Source organism: Symphalangus syndactylus, chromosome 15, assembly GCF_028878055.3.
Source record: "Symphalangus syndactylus isolate Jambi chromosome 15, NHGRI_mSymSyn1-v2.1_pri, whole genome shotgun sequence".
NCBI classification, from domain to species: Eukaryota; Metazoa; Chordata; class Mammalia; order Primates; family Hylobatidae; genus Symphalangus; species Symphalangus syndactylus.
In genome coordinates, this window is record NC_072437.2 from 6,832,476 (window position 1) to 6,854,329 (window position 21,854).

The following is a 21,854-nucleotide window of genomic DNA, read 5'->3' on the forward strand; positions in this document are numbered from 1 at the left end:
CCAGTAACAGTGATTTATTATTGTTATCAAGTATTCTGTACCATACCTAATTGGGTGTGTGAGACTTTTATATGATTGGCAGTGCAGCAGGTTTGTTCGTGCCAGCATCACCACAAGCACGGGGGCATTACGCTGCCCTGCGATGTTACGATGGCTGCAACGTCACTAGGCAACAGGAATTGTTCAGGTCTATAGAATCCCACCTGACCACTGCTGTACAGGTGGCCCATCACTGGCTAAAATGTCATTATGCAGTGAGTGACTATTTAACATGTCGGCAGGGGGAGGGAGCTAAGTGGAAATAAGGCTTCTACGTTTCACATGAAGTGGTAAAACGTGGATTCCAGCAAACAGCAGTAAGTTACATGTGTCCACTGTAATACCCAGAGCAACCAAGAAAACCACACAGAGCAACACACTCAAAACATTATAAATGAGTCTAAACAGAATCCCTGAAAACATGCCACACAGAGCAACACACTGAAAACATTATAAATGAGCCTAAACGGAATCCCTGAAAACACGCGGGCAACCCAGAGAGATGTAAGAGAAAAAGAGTAACAAGACAAAAAAACAAATAAAATGCAGACTTAAGTTGCAACATATCAATATTTACCTGATATGTAAATGGTCTAAACACACCAATTAAAATACAGAGACTGGCTGAGTGGATTAAAAAAAATCATCCAACAATATGTTCTCTACAAGAAACGCATTTCAAATACAAGGGCATAAGTAAGTTGAAAGGAAAAGTGTGAAAAGGATACACCATTGCAGACACTGACCATGAAATATTAATATTATATTAATATCAGATAAAGTGAATTACAAGGCAAGGAAAATTACTAGAAACAAAATATGGCCAGGCACAGTGGCTCACGCCTGTAATCCCAGCACTTTGGGAGGCCGAGGCGGGAAGATCACTTGAGGCCAGGAGTTCGAGACTGGCCCGGCCAACATGGCGAAACCTGGTCTCTACTAAAAAATACAAAAATTAGCCAGGTGTGGTGGCACACGCCTGTAATCCCAGCTACTCAGGAGGCTGAGGCACGAGAATCACTAGAACCCAGGAGGCAGGAGCCGAGATCATGCCACTGCATTCCAGCCTGGGCAGCAGAGCAAGACTATGTCTTGAAAAACAACAAAAAAAGAAATATTACATAATGGTAACAAGATCAATTCACCAGGAAGACAAAATGATCCTAAATGTGTATGTACCAAACAAAAGAGCTCCAAAATACATACAGCAAAAGCTGATAGAACTCAAGGGAGAAACAGACAAATATCCAATTCTAAGGGGGGACTTTAACACCATCTCCCTCAACAACTAATATAACCACAGCAAGAACACGGAATAGTGCAATTAACTGACATATATAAAAAAACTCCACTCAACAATAACAGAATGCACTTTTTTTTCCTCCCAAGTGACTTTGGAGCATTTACCACAGACAGTATCACTGGCCATAAAACAAACCTCAACAAATGTAAAAGAATTGAAATCATACAAAATGTTCTCAGGCCACAGTGGACTCAAACTACAAATCAGTAACAGAAAGACATCAGGAAAAACTCCAGATGTTTGGAAATTAAGCAACACTTCTAAACAATCCATGAGTCAAAGAAGTATCAAAGGAAATTTTTAAAACTCATTAAACAAAATGATAATAAAAATACAACATATCAAAATATGAGATGTGGCTAAAATAGTGCTGAGAGGGAAATTTATAGCAGTAAATGCTTACAGTAGAAAAGATGAGAAGTTTAAAATCAACAATCTAAGTTAATACCATAAGAACCTAGAAAAAGAAAAGTAAAATAAACCTAAAGAGAGAAGGAAGGTGAGGGTAGAAACTAATGATATTGAAAACAACAACAAAATAAAGAAAATCAATAAAACAAGGAACGAATTCTTTGTAAAGATTAATACAATTGCCAAATCCCTAGACAAAGACAATGCAAGTTATCAATATAAGCAATGAAACAGGGGATATCACTACAGACCCTGTGGACATCAGAAGAATCATAAAGGAATACGACACAAAAACTCTGTATATATAAATCTGACAACTGAGACAGAATGGAACAATTCCTCAAAAAGCTAAGCTACCACAACTCAGCAACATGAAGTAGATATTCTGAATATCTATTGTGACTATTAGGCAAATTAAATTTGTAAGAAAACTCCCCAAAAGGAAATCTCATGACCCAGAGGGTTTTACTGCAGAATTCTACCAAATATTAAGGAAGAACTGACATCAATTTTATACAATGTTTTCCAGAAAATAAAAAGAAAGGAACACTTCCCAAAACATTTTGTGAACCTAGTATGACTCATTACCAAAACCCAGAGTATCAAAAAAAAAAAAGAGAGAGAGAACTACACATCAATATCTCTCATGAACTTAGACCCCCAAATCCTCAATAAATTAGCAAATTGAAGGCAGCAATGTATAAAAACAATTATATACCTAAACCAACAGGGAATTATCCCAGGTATGCAAGGCTGGTTCAACTTTCAAAAACCAATGTTATCCATCATGTCAACTAGCTAAAAAAGAAGGCCGGGCGCGGTGGCTCACGCCTGTAATCCCAGCACTTTGGGAGGCCGAGGCGGGCGGATCACAAGGTCAGGAGATCGAGACCATCTTGGCTAACACGGTGAAACCCTCGTCTCTACCAAAAATACAAAACATTGGCTGGGCGTGGCGGCAGGCACCTGTGGTCCCAGCTACTCCGGAGGCTGAGGCAGGAGAATGGCGTGAAGCCAGGAGGCGGAGCTTACAGTGAGCCGAGATCGTGCTGCTGCACTCCAGGCTGGGTGACAGAGCGAGACTCCGTCTCAAACAACAACAACAACAAAGAAAAATTAGATAATTGTATCAATTGGTTTAGGAAAAGCAATTGACAGAATCCACCACCCATTCATCATAAAAACTCTCAGCAAACTAGGAATAGATGGGAATTGCCTCAGCTTGACAGAGTGTCTACAATAAACCTATGGCTAACATCATACCTAACGGTGAGAGACTGAATGCTTCCCTCTGAGGTCAAGAGCAAGGCAAAGATGTCCTCTTACACAATCTTTTTCAACAAAGTACTGGACATTCCAGCCAGTGCAATAAGGCAAGAAGAAACCCAAAAGCATACAGGTTGGAAAGGAAGAAATAAAGCACATGAGACAGGTCCTAGCACCTCAATCTGGTTCCAAAAGAAGTTTCAAAAAGGTCCCCTAATTTTTGATCAGTTGTACTTATTGCTGTAAGAAGTGTAATAAAGGTAGCCTCTGGAGATTAGATCTAAAGCACAATATTTACACACATAAAGTATAGTATATTGGCTTAAAACAAACTCAAGCTTACAGTCCTATCCCACTTTAAGTTTCATAGGGCACCCTAGACTTTGCAACTGTCCTTATTTTCTGGCTGATATTCTTGGAATGTATTTGTACATGCGGCACAACCTACAACTTTCTGGATAAATTAATTCTTCCCATTTGGCTTCTCTCTCCATACGAACCCAAGCAGGTGCAGTTTACGTTTGGTAATACGATGTTGGGAGAATGAAAAGAAGGATCAGGGAAGTGGTAATGATGATGACAGTGACAATGACAACCACACAACGATCGCTCTCATACACGCACACACACCACACGTGCATGCAGATATACATGCAGACACACATGCATGCAGACACATGCAAACATACAGATATATCCCACATATGCACACGTGGATACCCCCCAGACATACCACAGAACACAGACACACACCACACATGCCCCCCCACCACAGGCACGCCACACATACATGTAGATACACATGAATACATGCACACACATACCACGTAAGCACACAGATGTACCCTACCTACACACACACACACACACACAGATACTCCCTCCCCATGCACACATACACATGCATACAGACACTCCCCTCCCTCCACATCACTATGTTCTGGGCATTGTTCTAAGTATGTTTCTATCTGAACTCATTCATTCCTCCTGACTACTCCATCGGTGGGTACTACCACCCCTACTTGATGGAAGACAGGACTGAGGAACCGTGAGGATCAGTCACCTCCCCGTGGTGAGGAGCTATGCACAGAGCCAGGGCGTGAGCAAGGCAGTACTCCTCCAGGGACTGTGCACGGACGCCTGAGCCATCTGAGCTCAGAACATCCTTTGGAAAAGGTATTAAGTAGTATTTTTATGCACAAGTGATTGTAAACTAGAAAAACAAATTGTGTACACAAAGCATTTACCTAGAAGATGCACTGGCGCCCGCCTGTATGAGAGTTGGCATGACGGCCATGAAGAGCCCGAGCTGCACGTCCTGCGTCACCAGCATGCCGAGGAGCACAGTGCTGTAGTCAATGTCGCCTGTGGGGGGAAAGGCATTGAAGACAGGTCTACAGCAACTCAAAAGTATCCAAAGTCAAAATATTGCCATTTTACACACTTCCAAAATAACTCAAATTATTTTGGCACTTTACTTTTTTTTTTTTTTTTTTGAGACGGAGTTTTGCTCTGTCGCTCGGGCTGAAGTGCAGTGGCACGATCTCAGCTCACTGCAACCTCCGCCTCCTGGGTTCAAGTGATTCTCCTGCCTCAGCCTCCTGAGTAGCTGGGATTATAGGCGCCTGTCATCATGCCTGGCTAATTTTTGTATCTTTAGTAGAGATGGGGTTTCACCATGTTGGTCAGGCTGGTCTCAAACTTCTGACCTCGTGATCCGCCGCCTGCCTTGGCCTCCCAAAGTGCTGGGATTACAGGCATGGGGCACTACTCCCGGCCGGCACTTTATATTTTTAAGAATAGACTTTAAAACCTCTTTGAGAACAAACACTGAAGCATTTTAAGATTAAAAATGTTGCAGAGTAAATCATCAGAACACCTTTACTTCTACTACTTACTTGTTATTTATGTAATTATTGAAAAACCTCATGACAAAAAAGATGACATGGCAAACAAGACGACAGGCTTGAATAATCACACCAATTTCACTGTGTCCCAGAAACACACAGAGAAGCCTTCGCTTCTCACCTTCACAGCTTCCCTGAGCTACTCCAGGTAGGCCTGACTCAGGCCCCTCTGGTCACGTGGTGTGTTCCACGTGTGCAGACCCATCCAAGCCACTGCACAGAATGAGCCTTCTCTGTGTGACCAACACAGACTTGGTGTCCAAATGGTGCAGACCCACCCAAGCCACCACACGGAATGAGCCTTCGCTGTGAGACCAAGGTGGCCCGGTAGACAAACACTGGCTCACGAGGGCAGGACAGTAGCAGCCATGACTAGCTGAAGAGACCAAGTAACAACTCTGGAAAGAAGAAAGGAAAACGAGACATTTTTCACGAATTCAGTAACTTGCACAAGCCTCCAAAGGTCTCCATTTTCAACGTACAGTTCCGGCTATGAACTCTGTAAATATGCTTCTAAAAATTACATTGTCATTCCCCCAACCCCACCCCAAACGAGATGTTTTTTCTTAAAAAAAAAAAAAAAAAAAAAAAGTGGCTGGGCACAGTGGCTCACACCTGTAATCCCAGCACTTTGGGAGGCTGAGGCGGGTGGATCACCTGAGGTCAGGAGTTCGAGACCAGCCTGACCAACATGGTGAAACCGCATCTGTTCTAAAAATACAAAAAATTAGCTGGGCATGGTGGCGGGCACCTGCAGCTACTTGGGAGGCTGAGGCAGGAGAATCGCTTGAACCTGGGAGGCAGAGGTTACAGTGAGCCGAGATCGCGCCACTGCACTCCAGCCTGGGGGACAAGAGCGAGACTCCGTCTCAAAAAAAAAAAAAAAAAAAAAAAGCTACTGCTATTAACAGATTTCAAAAGACCAATCTGATAGAAAAGGCTTATTTTAAAAAACCAGCAGAACCACACAAAATCCCTTGATGCCAGCAAAAATCTCTTTCTGGATAGAGCTTCAGGTAATCGTTTTAGAAGGCTTGATTTACTTATTGTACAAAATTAAATTTCTGGTGAACAAAATATCTTGGCTTAGAATTTTAAAACAGTCTGAACAGATGATGACGTTAAGCTGCTGTGGCTACAGCTTTGTGCCTTTTAGGGTTACACGATTCAGGAGATGATAAAAATTGCCTCCCAACTAATATTGTCCATGCGGAGGCTTCACAGATCAGCGATTTTCACCCTAAGGCTCGCATGGGCTTGTGGTCACCGCACCTCTCTTTATCTCGCAGCCTTCGCAGGACGGGAGGGAGGCTGCGAGATGAGTCTGTGGGATGCGATGGAGCCGGGGCCACCCCACATCTTCCGCAGATAACACGTTCACACCTGCGCCCCTTCTATTTAAAAGAAACAAAATCTCTCACTACATCTCACTTTTTAGAGACAGCCTTTGATGATATTACTGCCGGCATTTTGTAAATGTTTTAAATATTTTGTTCTCTTCCTTTGCACCAATCATAATGAACTGGCTGAAATCAACAGACACTCAACTGTCGCCCGCTAGACCATGGGCACCACAGACCAGAGACCAGGTCTTCACCAAGGTCCCTGGTGCAGGACCCCGAGTCCACACCCACAGGGCCTGCGCAGGAAACATCTGCTTGCGAGGGACTTCACGGGGCTGCAGGAGGAAGACAAGTGCTCGGAGTAGTGACGGACACAAAACTTCAGCAGTGCAACCAGACAAGATGAAAATATTACTACACTGAAATATGACAACTTCTCTAATTTCTCAACACTTTCACTATTGTCATCTTTCTGAAATTTGCACTACCTTCTTGTGCTTATCACTACTATAAGCATTTGGATTTCTTCCGTTTTCCATTCCTTTTATTAAACAGTGAAAATATACAGAGAACAAGGAGTATATCAAATGCCCACATACCCACTAAGGAATTTTGCTATATTTTAAACCTGTAACATATTTGCTTCAGATTTTTAAATAAATAAAGTCCTAAGGGTGCCGACAAGGAGGTCTGTAAACCCCTTGATACTGGGCCCCTCTTCCCTCCACCCACAGTTCCCACTTGACCTTATTCTGAAAGTTCATCATCCCCTTGAATGCATTTCTACTTAATGTAACACCTATAGATTTGGAAGCAACACTGAGTTTATTATTTTGTAATATTAAACTTCACAGAAACAACAATTCCGCGACTTGCTGTTTTTGACCACCACTATATCTAAAAATTATCCATGTTGATGCAAAAAGCTCTGATTCATTTTTAAAACTGTTGTAGAACAGACCACAATTTATCCATTCATCTCTTGGTGGACGTTCAGGAATTCCATTTATTCACTAGTACAAAAATGGCTGCATGAAATCCCAGCACTCTGGGAGGCCAAGGCGGGCGGATCATGAGGTCAGGAGATCGAGACCATCCTGGCTAACACGGTGAAACATCATCTCTACTAAAAATACAAAACAAAATTAGCTGGGCGTGGTGGCGGGTGCCTGTAGTCCCAGCTACCTGGGAGGCTGAGGCGGGAGAATGGTGTGAACCCAGGAGGTGGAACTTGCAGTGAGCCGAGATTGCACTGCTGCACTCCAGCCTGGGTGACAGAGCGAGACTCCGTCTCAACAACAACAACAACAACAACAAAGGCTGCACAAATATTCCAGCACATTGTCAGGGAAACCTCCTTTCCCCTCGCTTGCATTTTCACAAGAAGGGAAAATGTTTCCTCACCACTCCTGGCCTCTCGCCTGGTCCCACATACATTACTCCCAGAGAGACAAGGGCGCTCTTCCTGGGAACGGATAGAGCCCGTCTTCCTTTGTAAACCAGCCAGCCCACGGCACCTGGTCTCAAGGTTCTCCTGCAGACCTGAGTTTCACAGGGCAGGCCCTGCCCACAGAGGCCTCTGGAGGCCAACGCTGCATGTGGCTGGATGGTGAGTCTTGCTCCGAGGTTAAGAATGAAGCCTAAGAAGCTCATCACTGCCAGGCATGCAAACCACACCTTCTTCACAATCCAGCTGCCATTCTGACCTCCAGGTGCCTGCCTCCTCTGTTCCTCTTTCTATGGGTTTTCAGCACAGGCAAGGCAGAGTGGAGTTATACATTTACTGGACTCCTTTGAGGGTAGGGTCCCTACCTACCAAGATTTCAAGGGGCTAGAAATCTTGAAAAATAGAAAAGGAGCAGAATTTGGACCAAAATCCATGTAAGAAGAGTGACTGAGGCTGCTGGTGTGGCCAGAGTTGATACCTCTAAGCTCTGGTGAGACAGTCTTAAGTTTGGGCTATATACGAATTTCTTTTTCTTTTCTTTCTTTTTTTTTTTTTTTTTTTTTTTTTGAGATGGTGTCTCACTCTGTGGCACAAGCTGGAGTGCAGTGGTGTGAACTCGGCTCACTGGAAGCTCCACCTCCAGGGTTCAAGCAATTCTTGTGCCTCAGCCTCCGAGTAGCTGGGGATTATAGGCGTGTGCCACCATGCCCAGCTAATTTTTGTATTTTCAGTAGAGACGGGGTTTTGCCATGTTGGCTAGGATGGTCTTGAACTCCTGACCTCATGTGATCCACCTGCCTTGGCCTCCCAAAGTGCCGAGATTATAGGCATGAGCCATCATGCCTGGACATACACAGGAATTTCTAATAAAATTTCAAGCATATGCAAAAGTAGAAAGAAAAACACAGTGCATCTCAAGGAACAAATAATTCAGTTTCCATGATCAGGTAGACTAACCTTGTTTCAAACACTAACCTCCACTCTACCCTCCTGAGGGAAACCCCAGTCATCCTCTTAACCACACTTTTCAGTATGCATCTCTAAGACACAAGGCTGGTATCCAAATTGGAAAGGATGAATTTAATGATCCTGTAGGCAAATGAGATTATCTCACATGTAGAAAATCCTAAAGATTTCACACACAAAAATCTATTAGAATAAACCAGTTCACAAAGTTGCAGGGCACAAAATAAACACACACAAGTCAGCTGCATTTCTTTTTTTTTGGGGGGGGGCGGGGGACGGAGTCTTGCTCTGTCAACCAGGCTGGAGTGCAGTGGCTCGATCTCGGCTCACTGCAAACTCCGCCTCCCAGGTTCACGCCATTCTCCTGCCTCAGCCTTTTGAGTAGCTGGGACTACAGGCGCCCGCCACCATGCTCGGCTAATTTTTTGTATTTTTAGTAGAGAAGGGGTTTCACCGTGTTAGCCAGGATGGTCTTGATCTCCTGACCTCGTGATCCGCCCACCTCGGCCTCCCAAAGTGCTGGGATTACAGGCGTGAGCCACCGTGCCCAGCCGGCTGCATTTCTTATATACTAACAACGAACAATCTGAAAAGGAGATTAAGAAAACAATTCCATTTACAACAGATCAAAAAGAATCAAATACTTAGGACAAAGTGAACCAAGGAGGCAAAACACTTATACACTGAAAACTTAAAAGCATGGCTAAAAGAAATGAAAGACACACTTAAATAGAAAAATATCTTGTATTCATGGACTGGAAGACTTAATATTGTTCAGATGTCAACACTACCAAAATTACAACTACAAATCCAATGCAATTCCTATCAGAATCCCAACGATGTTTTCTGAAGAAATAGAAAACACTGTCCTAAAATGTATATGGAATTTCAGGTGACCCCAAACAGCCAAAATAATCTTGAACAAAGTTGAAGGATTCACACTTCCTGGTCTCAAAACTTACTAAAAACTACAGTAATAAAACAGCAGCATTTGGAAATTATAGACTGCATTTCCACTTTTTAGTGGTCACCTTTTTTTTTTTTTTGAGACGGAGTCTGGCTCTGTTGCCAGACCGGAGTGCAGTGGTGCGATCTCAGCTCACTGCAACCTCTGTCTCCCGGGTTCAAGTGATTCTCCTGCCTCAGCCTCCCAAGTAGTTGGGACTACAGGCACGTGCCACCACAGCCAGCTAATTTTTGTATTTTTAGTAGAGATGGGGTTTCACCATGTTGGCCAGGCTGGTCTCGATCTCTTGACCTTGTGATCCGCCTACCTTGGCCTCCCAAAGTGCTAGGATTACCAGCGTGAGTCACTGTGCCCAGCCAGTTACCTTGTTTTTAAAAACAATTATTATAAAATACTTTGGATCAAGAAAAAAGGTACAAAGCATGTCATGAACAACCAGAGCCATCACTCAGCTTCTGAAAGAAATGTCACAAGCAGCTGACTGCCCTGCGTCCCTCTCTGATGGCATGCCTTCCCCATCTCTGGCACAGTCACCCAGCCACATTTGTCATTCTCAAACACTTCTTCTTGCTTTTGGTGTAAAAGTTTGCATGTATGTAAAGTTCAGACTTTAAACACACAAACATGTTGTATTCCACATCTTTATCTTTCCCTCCATGCTATGGAAGTAATTCACATTTGCTTCTGCAGCATTCCAATGTATGAATACGTCTTAACTGTCCAGCATGTTTCTGAATATTCAGTTGATTAATTTTTTGCTATTAAAAAAATGCTGTTTTGAATTATAATAATTTGCAAGAATTTTCTAGGATATGTACGTAGAAATGGAATTTTCTGATTGCAAAATTGTTCTCCAAAGTGGCTGAACCAATTTACATTCCCATGGAGAATGCTTAGATCTTGCAACGGTAGATCCGGTTAAAAATGTCTGCCAGGGCCAGGGGTGGTGGCTCATGCCTGCAATCCCAGTGCTTTGGGAGGCCGAGGCAGGAGGATTGCTCGAGGCCAAGGTTCAAAACCAGCCTGGGTAACATAGCAAGACCCCCATCTCTACAAAAAAACTCAAAACTTAGCCAGGCATGGTGGCACACGCCTGTCATCCCAGCTACTCACAATGCTGAGACGGGAGGATTGCTGGAGCCAGGAGGTTGGGGCTGCAGTGAGCCAAGATCGAGCCACTGCACTCCAGCCTGGGTGACAGCAAGACTAGGTCTAAAACAAAGCTTGGCAGCAAGCTCGTGTGGATGGCGTCGATCTCAGTCCCATCAGCCTGCACCCCCGAATACTAGCGAGGCTCATGTCTTCCTGTTTGTTCATCATTTAGATTTCTTCTCCCGTAAGTTACTTGCTCAGATATTCTGTCTATTTTCCCATTAGGTTACTTTTTGGTTTGGATTTACAGACGTTCTTGATACATTCTGAATATTAATCCTTTGCTCTAAACAAACAAACAATAAATAACTATAGGAAATGTCTTCCTCGGCCGGGCGCAGTGGCTCACGCTTGTAATCCCAGCACTTTGGGAGGCCGAGGCGGGCGGATCACAAGGTCAGGAGATCGAGACCATCTTGGCTAACACGGTGAAACCCTCGTCTCTACTAAAAATACAAAAAATTGGCTGGGCGTGGTGGCAGGCACCTGTAGTCCCAGCTACTCAGAGAGGCTGAGGCAGGAGAATGGCGTGAACCTGGGAGGCGGAGCTTGAAGTGAGCCGAGATTGCGCCACTGCACTCCAGCCTGGGCGACAGAGCGAGACTCCGTCACAAAAAAAAAAAAAAAAAAAAAAGGAAATGTCTTCCTCTGGCCTGTGGCTTATTTAAAAAAAATGCCTTTCAATAAAAGTTACAGTTGTTCCCATAGTGAGGTTAGTATGAAAAAGAAAGTTACAAAGTCAAATGTGTCATATGTATCAGTATTTTCTCTTTTGAATTCTGCATTTTATATTTTAAGGAATTCTACCCTAAGGTTATAAGGATATTTTCTATTTCCTTCTCGCAGTTCTAAAGTCAAGCTAATTTCATTTTCTTCCGTTTGGATAGCTAATTCCCACTCCTGGTGACTCGATCTCCCCGGCTTCTCTGCAGTGTCTGGGCTGTGGGCCCCGCTCCCCAGCTCCATCTCAGCCTGCAGTGCTGCTATCCACTGTGACACCCTCAGTCCTGAGAGCTGGCGGGGGACTCCTCACCTCAAATTAATGTTGGCTATTCTTGGCCTTTTGGTACCCACTGAATTTTAGGATCAGTTTCTTCAGTTTCATGAAAAATCCTGCCAGATTTTTTTTATTGGAACAGCTATGAGTTTATAAATTTGGGGAGAAATGACATCTTTATGAATGGAGTCTTTTTATGAACTCCATGAGCCTAAATTCACTCCATTTGTGACTTTATCCTCAAAGGTCACAGCTCTCTTTTGATAAGTTTATTCCTGAAGCTTTTTCTTCAAATTACAATTTCTAACTGTGCTGTGGGTATGTTACCCATTTAACATGTCTCATTGTAAATGTCCTTTCAGTCTCCGAGTCCTTGAGTCTAACTACCTCGCAAACACGCAACCCTCCTATCTTCTTACTATCTACAAACTCAAACACCTCCTTTTCTAACAGTCATACTGACTAAATGTATCACCTTCTAGCCCCCTCTATCTCCCTGCCCTCCTTTTCTAACAGTCATAACTGACTAAATGTATCACCTTCTACCCCCTCTATCTCCCTGCCCTCCTTTTCTAACAGTCATAACTGACTAAATGTATCACCTTCTACCCCCTCTATCTCCCTGCCCTCCTTTTCTAACAGTCATAACTGACTAAATGTATCACCTTCTAGCCCCCTCTGTCTCCCTGCTGCTTCCACATCCAGCTCTGCCTCTGCAGGGCCTGGGTCCGAGCCCTGTGGGGACTGCGGGGTGGGCGGTGCTCTGGGGTCTTTGCACATCAGAAATGCCTGCATTTCACCCCCTACTCTTGGATGGTACTTTCACTGGGCACACATAACTTGTCTCCCCAGGGTGTGGGTTACCTATCCACTATCTTGCACCATCTGACGTTGCCGAGGAGACATGTCCTATCAGCCCATTTATTTGCTGTTCCTTTTTAAACCACCTGTCTTTTCTGCCAAGTGTTCAGATGTTCCCTTCTACTTCACACTCTGCTGCAGAACATGACATGCCTGGGTGGACTTATTTCCCCTTATCCCATCAGTGTTGGAGATGGGCTCCTGTCTTGAGTTCTGAAAACCTACCAGGTCCTCTTTCCAATCCCAGCACCTGGGGCTCCAAGTCTATATATACTGACCCTCTCCATCTACACTCCAGCCCCCTTCCAATCCCAGCACCTGGGGCTCCAAATCTATATATACTGACCCTCTCCATCTACACTCCGGCCCCCTTCCAGTCCCAGCACCTGGGGCTCCAAATCTATATATACTGACCCTCTCCATCTACACTCCGGCCCCCTTCCAGTCCCAGCACCTGGGGCTCCAAATCTATATATACTGACCCTCTCCATCTACACTCCGGCCCCCTTCCAATCCCAGCACCTGGGGCTCCAAATCTATATATACTGACCCTCTCCATCTACACTCCGGCCCCCTTCCAATCCCAGCACCTGGGGCTCCAAATCTATATATACTGACCCTCTCCATCTACACTCCGGCCCCCTTCCAATCCCAGCACCTGGGGCTCCAAATCTATATATACTGACCCTCTCCATCTACACTCCGGCCCCCTTCCAGTCCCAGCACCTGGGGCTCCAAATCTATATATACTGACCCTCTCCATCTACACTCCAGCCCCCTTCCAATCCCAGCACTTGGGGCTCCAAATCTATATATACTGACCCTCTCCATCTACACTCTGCCCCCCTTCCAATCCCAGCACCTGGGGCTCCAAATCTATATATACTGACCCTCTCCATCTACACTCCAGCCCCCTTCCAGTCCCAGCACCTGGGGCTCCAAATCTATATATACTGACCCTCTCCATCTACACTCCGGCCCCCTTCCAGTCCCAGCACCTGGGGCTCCAAATCTATATATACTGACCCTCTCCATCTACACTCCGGCCCCCTTCCAGTCCCAGCACCTGGGGCTCCAAATCTATATATACTGACCCTCTCCATCTACACTCCGGCCCCCTTCCAATCCCAGCACCTGGGGCTCCAAATCTATATATACTGACCCTCTCCATCTACACTCTGCCCCCCTTCCAATCCCAGCACCTGGGGCTCCAAATCTATATATACTGACCCTCTCCATCTACACTCCAGCCCCCTTCCAGTCCCAGCACCTGGGGCTCCAAATCTATATATACTGACCCTCTCCATCTACACTCCGGCCCCCTTCCAGTCCCAGCACCTGGGGCTCCAAATCTATATATACTGACCCTCTCCATCTACACTCCACCCCTCTCCATCTACACTCCACCCCTCTCCATCTACACTCTGGCTCCTGGGGCTCCAAATCTATATATACTGACCCTCTCCATCTACACTCCACCCCTCTCCATCTACACTCCACCCCTCTCCATCTACACTCTGGCTCCTGGGGCTCCAAATCTATATATACTGACCCTCTCCATCTACACTCCGGCCCCCTTCCAATCCCAGCACTTGGGGCTCCAAATCTATATATACTGACCCTCTCCATCTACACTCCACCCCTCTCCATCTACACTCTGGCTCCTGGGGCTCCGAGTCTATATATACTGACCCTCTCCATCTACACTCCGGCCCCCTTCCAATCCCAGCACTTGGGGCTCCAAATCTATATATACTGACCCTCTCCATCTACACTCCACCCCTCTCCATCTACACTCCACCCCTCTCCCTCTCCAGTCCCAGCCCCAGTGACTCCGAGTGTATATATACTGCGCACTGATTTTGAAGTCTTTGTTAAGCTTCTCTGTCCATAAGGGCAGTTCACACTGTGACTGTTGAGTCTGTCAGCTCTTTCCCAGCCACGGATTTCTTCACAGGTGTGGATGTTCCCGTGTGCGGGCCACTAAACCAGGAACTGTTTTCGTGCATCGTTCCTGGTCCCCACTTGGTCTTTTTTCATTTCACTCAGCCCCCGACCCTCCATCCCTGTCCGGTCTCACAATGGGGCTGACCCTAGGACCAGCCCACAGGGATGCTGGGACCAGCACGGAGGAGGCCCATGGCCGGGGCCACCCATCCAGCTTCTAGCAGGGAGGCTGCATCCGTGTCCTACTGGCACCTCAGGCCCAGCAGAAGGCCGCAGATTTTTTAAAAGTTTTCCTTGCCTCCTTTCACAGAGTGATGCTTCCCAACTGCCTGTCACACAGTGAGGGCACGTGTGGGTCCCACATGCTCCAGCACCCTGCTTGGCCGCCCATGGCCAGCTCTGCTCAGCCTCTCGGTTGCTGGCACAGAGCCTGTCGGTTTACAGGAGAGGTCAGACACACCTCTTTGGTTTTCTCTTTCCGTATTTTCTCTTCCATGCCTGTGTGTTCTGTGCAGGGTGAACGTCAGACTAAAGTGACTGACATTTTGACCCCGTATTTTACTTCTACAAAATAAGAGCAAAACAGTGACAGCTTACCCAGCGGGTAGGAAGGCTATCAGAAACAGCAACCTGCCAAGCCTCCCCGCGTAGGACACGGTCCTACCTAGGCTCTGAGCAAGTCAGCTTCCACTAAACAGTCACAGCGTAGAAGCGCCAATGTTTCATACATACGACGAAACTAAGGCCAAAGCCAAAGAGTCGGGAACACCTTCAGTTACCAAAGCACCTTGATTTCACGGAAGAAAGTATCAAAAGTGTATCAATTCCCAGTGCCTGCTAGAATTAAAGCAGCAAAACATACACAACTTCCTAAAATCCACCAATTCCACAGGTCATTTTCCAATGCTGACTGGTTTTTCAAAATCTTGGTCCAATTTCTCTCCGGCCCTCAATCGATCCTAACAGGCATTTTTCTTAATCAAGTGGAGAAGTGGAGGTTTGGAGGAGCTGAGTTCACAGGGACACCGTTTCCTTACGGAATGTAAGCCCTGGTATCCACCATAGTTAGGAAAGTCCTAAGAGGGGAAGTAAGACTTTGCAGTTTTTTCCTCACAGGCCCTCAGCTGTGAATCCAAAAGTCACCTACACGCGAGCATGAATTAGACACGCACTCAGAACATGCCGTCACCTACCTTCTTTGTCACCCCGAGCACTACCCATGAGGAACCTGGACACGAGGGGTGTGCTCGACAAGGACAGACACGTGGAAATGAAGACGCTCTGCGTGGGTTTGATCCGCAAGAGATGCCCCCACAGCAAGCCAAATGCAATCATTAACAGTGTCATGTAACAGGGCCCTTGTAAGGAAATCTTCCACACCTTAAAGAGAACACAGTGATTCACATGCTTTTTAGTGACAACAGGCAATGACCACACCACAGACTTCATGCATTTCTGCATCCAGGAAAGGAGGCAGAACTGAGCTTTTGTGAAGCAACGCTGGGGTCATCATCTGAACACGGTGAACACTCACACAAGGCTTCCTCTGTGCCAGGCACTGCCACAGGGCTGCACACACACAATACACACACACACTGTCTCCCCACGTGTGTAAATAAAACCGAATCCTCAGAACAACTTGAGCTCAAGATGACAATTTCCCCCACTTTTAGATGAAAACACCGAGGCACACACAGCTTAAGGGACTCGCCCAAGGTCACGTGGCCAGTAAATGTCGGAGCCAGGAAGTGAACCTAGGCAGTGTGGCTCGGCAATCAAGGCGGCTCTATAGGTGCCTCGGGGTGCACTCGGCACCGTGTTAAACCAGACGGGAAAGGGGAAGAAAGCACACTTCAATCCTAAAATAATAAAAACTACCAACTTATATAAACATAAATATGATACATCAACCAAAGAAATTAACCTGGAACTCCTCCTATTCCACTTGAAGTACTCATTCATATTTTTTTTCTCCTCACTGCATGGTCCCAATCAAAATAAGCATCAATTCCCTAATTCCAGGCCCTCTATGGAAAGCGAAAGTTGGGGTGGGGGGGCGCCTAGAAGGAAGGGATGCAGGGGCTGTGTGGCTAAACACAGGCGTCATGGAGCAGCCGGGCACATGCGGCTCCAGGGGGGCCCACCCGCCAAGCCCGCCAACCCCAATGTACACAGGCAGCTCCAGGGGGGCCCACCCGCCCCAACGTACACAGGCAGCTCCAGGGGCGCCCACCCGCCAAGCCCGCCAACCCCAACGTACACAGGCAGCTCCAGCGGGGCCCACCCGCCAAGCCCGCCAGCCCCAATGTACCTTGGGTGCTTCAGAGCATGTGAGCTTTTCCCTTCCCACCTAGTTCTTAGTGAAAAATAACACTTCTTGCAAAATTATAACTTTTTTTTGAGAATCAGGGAAATGAGCAGACATGCCCCAGCTTCCCACAGTTGTGACCAGCTGGCCTGCTTGTCCACCATGGAGCTTCCAGACCCCAAAGGGGAACCACGGTGCCTTCCAACCCCACGAGGCCCCGGGCTCACTTCGTCTGAACACTGAGAGGCCACTTGACAGGAGGCCGGCAGATGCCACCAGACAGCTCTGGGCCGCAGAGACTCAGGTAAGTCTCTATTCTGCTCGGCCCCCTCTCTCCTTCCACAAGGTGAGGAAGGGTCGGTCCCACAAAGGCTCTTCTGAATTTCTTTTCTCTACTTCCTATGCTTGGCAATCGTGATGGTTATCACAGAGTGCATCTCACACCCTTCCTCTTCTGAATATCACAGCCGAAGAGCAATGGAAGCACCCGTGCCGTCCACGCTGGCTGCAGCCTGAGGAGGCCACAGGCTTGGGGGTTACTCCTGCGAGCAGTGTTAGCCAGCTCTAATTCTGGGTCTTCCTAACCCTCAAGGGACACATGGAGTTGAGGCTGATGTGCCGCTAACTCGCTGTGCGCCCTGGGTGGGTAGCAATCTCTCTAGCTTTAGTTTCTATACAGAACAGGCGAGACTCTTGTTATCTCTGAGGTCATTACCAGGGTGAACCTTGTCTGACCTTATTATCTTGTGTTACCCCACATTCCAGCCAGGACGGCCCTGGGAGCAAGGTGTCGAGACACCACAGTGGGAAATGGCTCCAGGAAAGGCCACAGGGGCACAGGTGAGAGTAAGAAGCTTCCTGTTCAACATGGGACCTGTGCATGCATCAGAAACCCCACCTGCAGGCGCACCCAGGTCAGAATCAGTGGGATAGCAAGCCCACCAGATGGCCGCATGTGGGCTGGAGGTCAGGAGGCACTGACGGGCGGGCCCCTTGGCACCCCCGGCGCCAAGACATATTCTCCTAAAATCCCAAAATACAAGCCACAGGGTAGGGGCACATCTACGTTACACCTGCCTCACCCAGCAGCCCCTGAAGGGCCCAGAACGCCAGAAGTGCTCAACAGGTATTTGTAGTTAGAACAGAGAAGATACAAGACAGAAGCCAACAAAACTCCCAACCCCAATGACTCGAGAAACGATCTAGAGAGAGGCAGAAACTGACAGACTCTTAAGAGATCAAGTTTAAGGAACAGTTGGAGTCAGGCTAGAGGAGCGAGCAGCTACAAGGGCGAGAACAGAGCGGGCAGCTTTCCTCAGCACTACGCACGGCGCGGTTTCGGGGCTTCAGTCTTCTGAGTAGTTTCTAATCATATCTTTAGAAGTCCTAAGAGGGGCCCTTCCGGCAAGTATTAACATTTCAAAAACCCAAGGAAATTCTTTTCCCACCCGCAAGTGTGGTGTGCAAGCTAACCCACGTGGCAGGAGGCTCATCCGTTCAGGAAAGTGACTCCGGCTATCTCAGGCTATTCTAAAGCTTGGCCAGATACTTACACCTGAGTAATAAAAAGGGGAAAATAAACACATTGCTTAATAATGTCGTTTTCTGGGTGGATACAGATCTGCAATCTGAGTCCATGGACCTAGAAAAACAGTGGGATGCCGTCTCCATGAACCAGGGTGGGGCCAGACTCCAAGGGCTCCCGCCAGGGACAGCAGCACAGGCTCAGCAACAGGTGAGAGGAGTTGGGACTGGGAGACCCTCGTCAGCGCCAAGACACCCGCACATCCCAGACACAGAAGGAACCCTGCCCAGCCCCACTCAATCAGGTGTCAGCAAGGAGTTTCACAGACGTCTCCTGAGTCCCAATCCAGTGTCCTTCCATGCATCTGACTCTGTCACCACGCAGGGCAGCTGAGCACAGCTTACCAACAGAGAACGCCAGCCTCTTGCCGAGCCCCCGAGTCTACACCACCAAGCAGGCACTTCAGAACCAGGTGCAAACCCTCGGAAGCACGATTAGATGACAGCAGGCCTGGTGAAGCACGTGCTCACGCTGCTCACAATTATCTCAACGTTACGTTATACAACATTATTTTTTATTTAACTGTGAATACTATAGTGGAGAAAAATACAAACTATGAAAATGCAGAGCCAGAAGACACTGGAGTCTTCTAGATTCCTCACTGTATAGGAGAGGAAACACAGGTCCAGGCAGCTAAGTGCCTTGTTGAAGCTCTGCTGCACAGCCAGAACTTCATTCCCTCCCACCTCCCCTAGGGGTTTGCCCTAAATTGCCCTTTGCTGTAAACTTCTCTAAATTACACACACACATACACACACACACACGCCCATGCTGCACCATGGAATGGAGGCCTCGTGTTTTTACAGAGCCTCGTGGGACACTGGTGAGACAGGGCACTGGACAGCCACACCCCCTTACCCCCATGACAGGCTCCTCCACAGGCTTTGCAGCCACGCGGCTGATACCCCCTTACCCTCCCCACCCATAACAGGCTCCTCCACAGGGTTAACAGCAAGGATGACACCGCTTTTCCTTAGGACCCAGGAGAGTGGTGAATTCTCTTTAATCATTGAGCTTAGAAATTAACAATTTACAAGAAATAAAAAAAGATGCAAAGTACCTGGAGAACACCCTAAAGTTAATTCAGAACACCTTATGAGGATGCGTGTCTTCAGGAGTGTTCACAGGAAAGGGAGAGCAATGAGAAGATGGACAAATGGAGCTTTCAGTGGAAAAACAGGAGGGTAAAGAAAAAAAGTTCTAGGTAAGAGGATGAAATGAGGAAGCAAATGGGAAGAGTACAAAGAAAAACATGCCAGCGAGATCAGAGTTGACTTCTGAAAGTAAACACAAGCCTTTAAAAGAAAAGTATTTTTCCTTGTAATGACAAAGTACTGACTGTTTATTATAGAAAATTTGGAAAATATGGAGAAGAAACCAGAAGTCATCATGGTTACCCGGCACGTTTCTTTCCCGTTTTTCCCCCATGTATTGGTGCTTTTTTTACACTGCCGCGGTCATGTCACGTGCTCCTTTTCCCCCCAAGTTTAGCTTTCTAACCGATATTTTGCTTTGCTGCTGATGCTCCTGTAACTTTACAATGGCTACCTAACACTCCATCAGTAGTCACGCCACAGTTCAACTGACTGTTAGACACTCAGGACTGGTTCCACTGTTTCTTAAAAATTTACAAAGAGGAGGTGAAACCTTTTGTGGATAAATTTTTTAAAAAACGTATGTTTGATTCTTTCCTTTGGAGAGAGACCTAGAAGAACTACCGGGTCAAGGCATATGTACATTTTAAGGCTTTTAGGTCAAATTGCTAGACAGCTCTCCAAAAAGAGTGTACAAATCCAAAGAGCTGGAGAAAATCTCCACAATCTAGACATCCGACAAAGGACTAATATCCAGAGTCTACAAAGAACTCAAAAAAGTCAGCAAGAGAAAAACAAACGATCCCATCCAAAAGTGGGCTAAGGACATGAACAGACAATTCTCTAAAGAAGATATACAAATGGCCAACAAACATAAAAAAATGCTGAACATCACTAATGATCAGGGAAATGCAAATCAAAACCACCATGCGATACCACCTTACTCCTCCAAGAATGGCCATAACCAAAAAATGAAAAGAATAGATGTTGGCAGGGATGTGGGGAACAGAGAACACTTCTGCACTGCTGGTGGGAATGTAAACTAGTACAACCACTAAGGAAAACAGTGTGGACGTTCCTCAGAGAACTGAAAGTAGCTCTACCATTTGATCCAGCAGTTCCACTCTAGGGGAAAATAAGTCATTATACGAAAAAGATACTTGCATGCACATGTTTAGAGCAGCACGATTTTCAATTGCAAAAATACGGAACCAGCCCAAATGCCCATCAATAGAAAATGTGGTATTACATATACCATGGAATACTACTCAGCCATAAAAAGGAACAAAAAAGGGGTATTTTTAGCAACCTGGATGGAATTGGAGACCAGTATTCTAAGTGCAGTAACTCAGGAATGGAAAATCAAACATCGTATGATCTCACTCCTAAGCGGGAGCTGAGCTATGAGGATACAAACGCGTAAGAATGACACGCTGGACTTTGGGGACTTAGGGCAAAGGGTGGGGGGTGGCAAGGGATAAAAGACTACACATTGGGTACAGTGTACACTGCTCTGGTGACGGGTGCACCAAAATCTCACAAATCACCACTAAAGAACTTACTCATGTAACCAAACACCACCTGTCCCAAAAACCTATTGAAATAAAAAAATTTAAAATTAAAAAAAGAAAGAATACTACATGAGAGGGCTGAGTGATCAGGCAAACCAGACACTGTGAATTAAGTCACTTTCTTTAAAATGACCAAGTTTTTCGTGGAAAAAAAACCCAAAAATACAAAAAGGGTGTAGGGTTGTGATTCTCATGAATCTGGTTCAAGAATGCCTGTTACATCTGACAGTCACTTAAAAACTTTCGCTAAGTCGATACTAGTTTTCCAGCTAGCACTGCAGGCAAAGTGGTATCTGATCTTAATTCACAGGGTGTTTTTGTTACCAACAGTGTTCATTTTTTCTCTCCCCACCCTGGCTTTTAATCAGCTACTTTCCTCTTTTGTGCTGTGTCTAGAAAAACAGTGTCTTTTAATTAACTCACTTCCAATTCACAAGGTTTTTTCTAGGGTAACACACTGAATATGCAACCTCTATGACATCTGACCCTCTAACAGTTTTGCACCTTCTTGGAGGGAACCATCTGTTAAAGTTCACACACATTACTTTCCAGACCCTTCCTGAAGTTAGCCATGTGAAGGCTAATTCCAATTCTTCATTGAATTTCTACGCTTTCAAACCTGATGTTTTTTATCTTTCTGAATTTGTTCCAAAACCAACATCAAACCAAAATATCATATTCTATTCTAAA

General features: G+C 46.0%; 1 protein-coding gene across 14 annotated transcripts in view; it reads right to left on the reverse strand.

Annotated features, from left to right (window-relative positions):
• Nucleotides 1–21,854, reverse strand: part of TMCO3 (transmembrane and coiled-coil domains 3) — a 58,596-nt gene that overhangs the window by 21,912 nt on the left and 14,830 nt on the right. For 12 of the 14 annotated variants that reach the window (XM_063618555.1, XM_055245097.2, XM_055245103.2 and 9 more), the window contains 2 exons: nucleotides 15,800–15,986; nucleotides 4,267–4,384 (listed from right to left, as the gene is read on the reverse strand). The exons of the other annotated variants lie outside the window; for them this stretch is intronic. In XM_063618555.1, coding sequence (XP_063474625.1) covers nucleotides 4,267–4,384; nucleotides 15,800–15,986 — 305 coding nt within the window. The remainder of the gene's footprint in view (nucleotides 1–4,266; nucleotides 4,385–15,799; nucleotides 15,987–21,854) is intronic. 14 annotated transcript variants of the gene reach the window in all.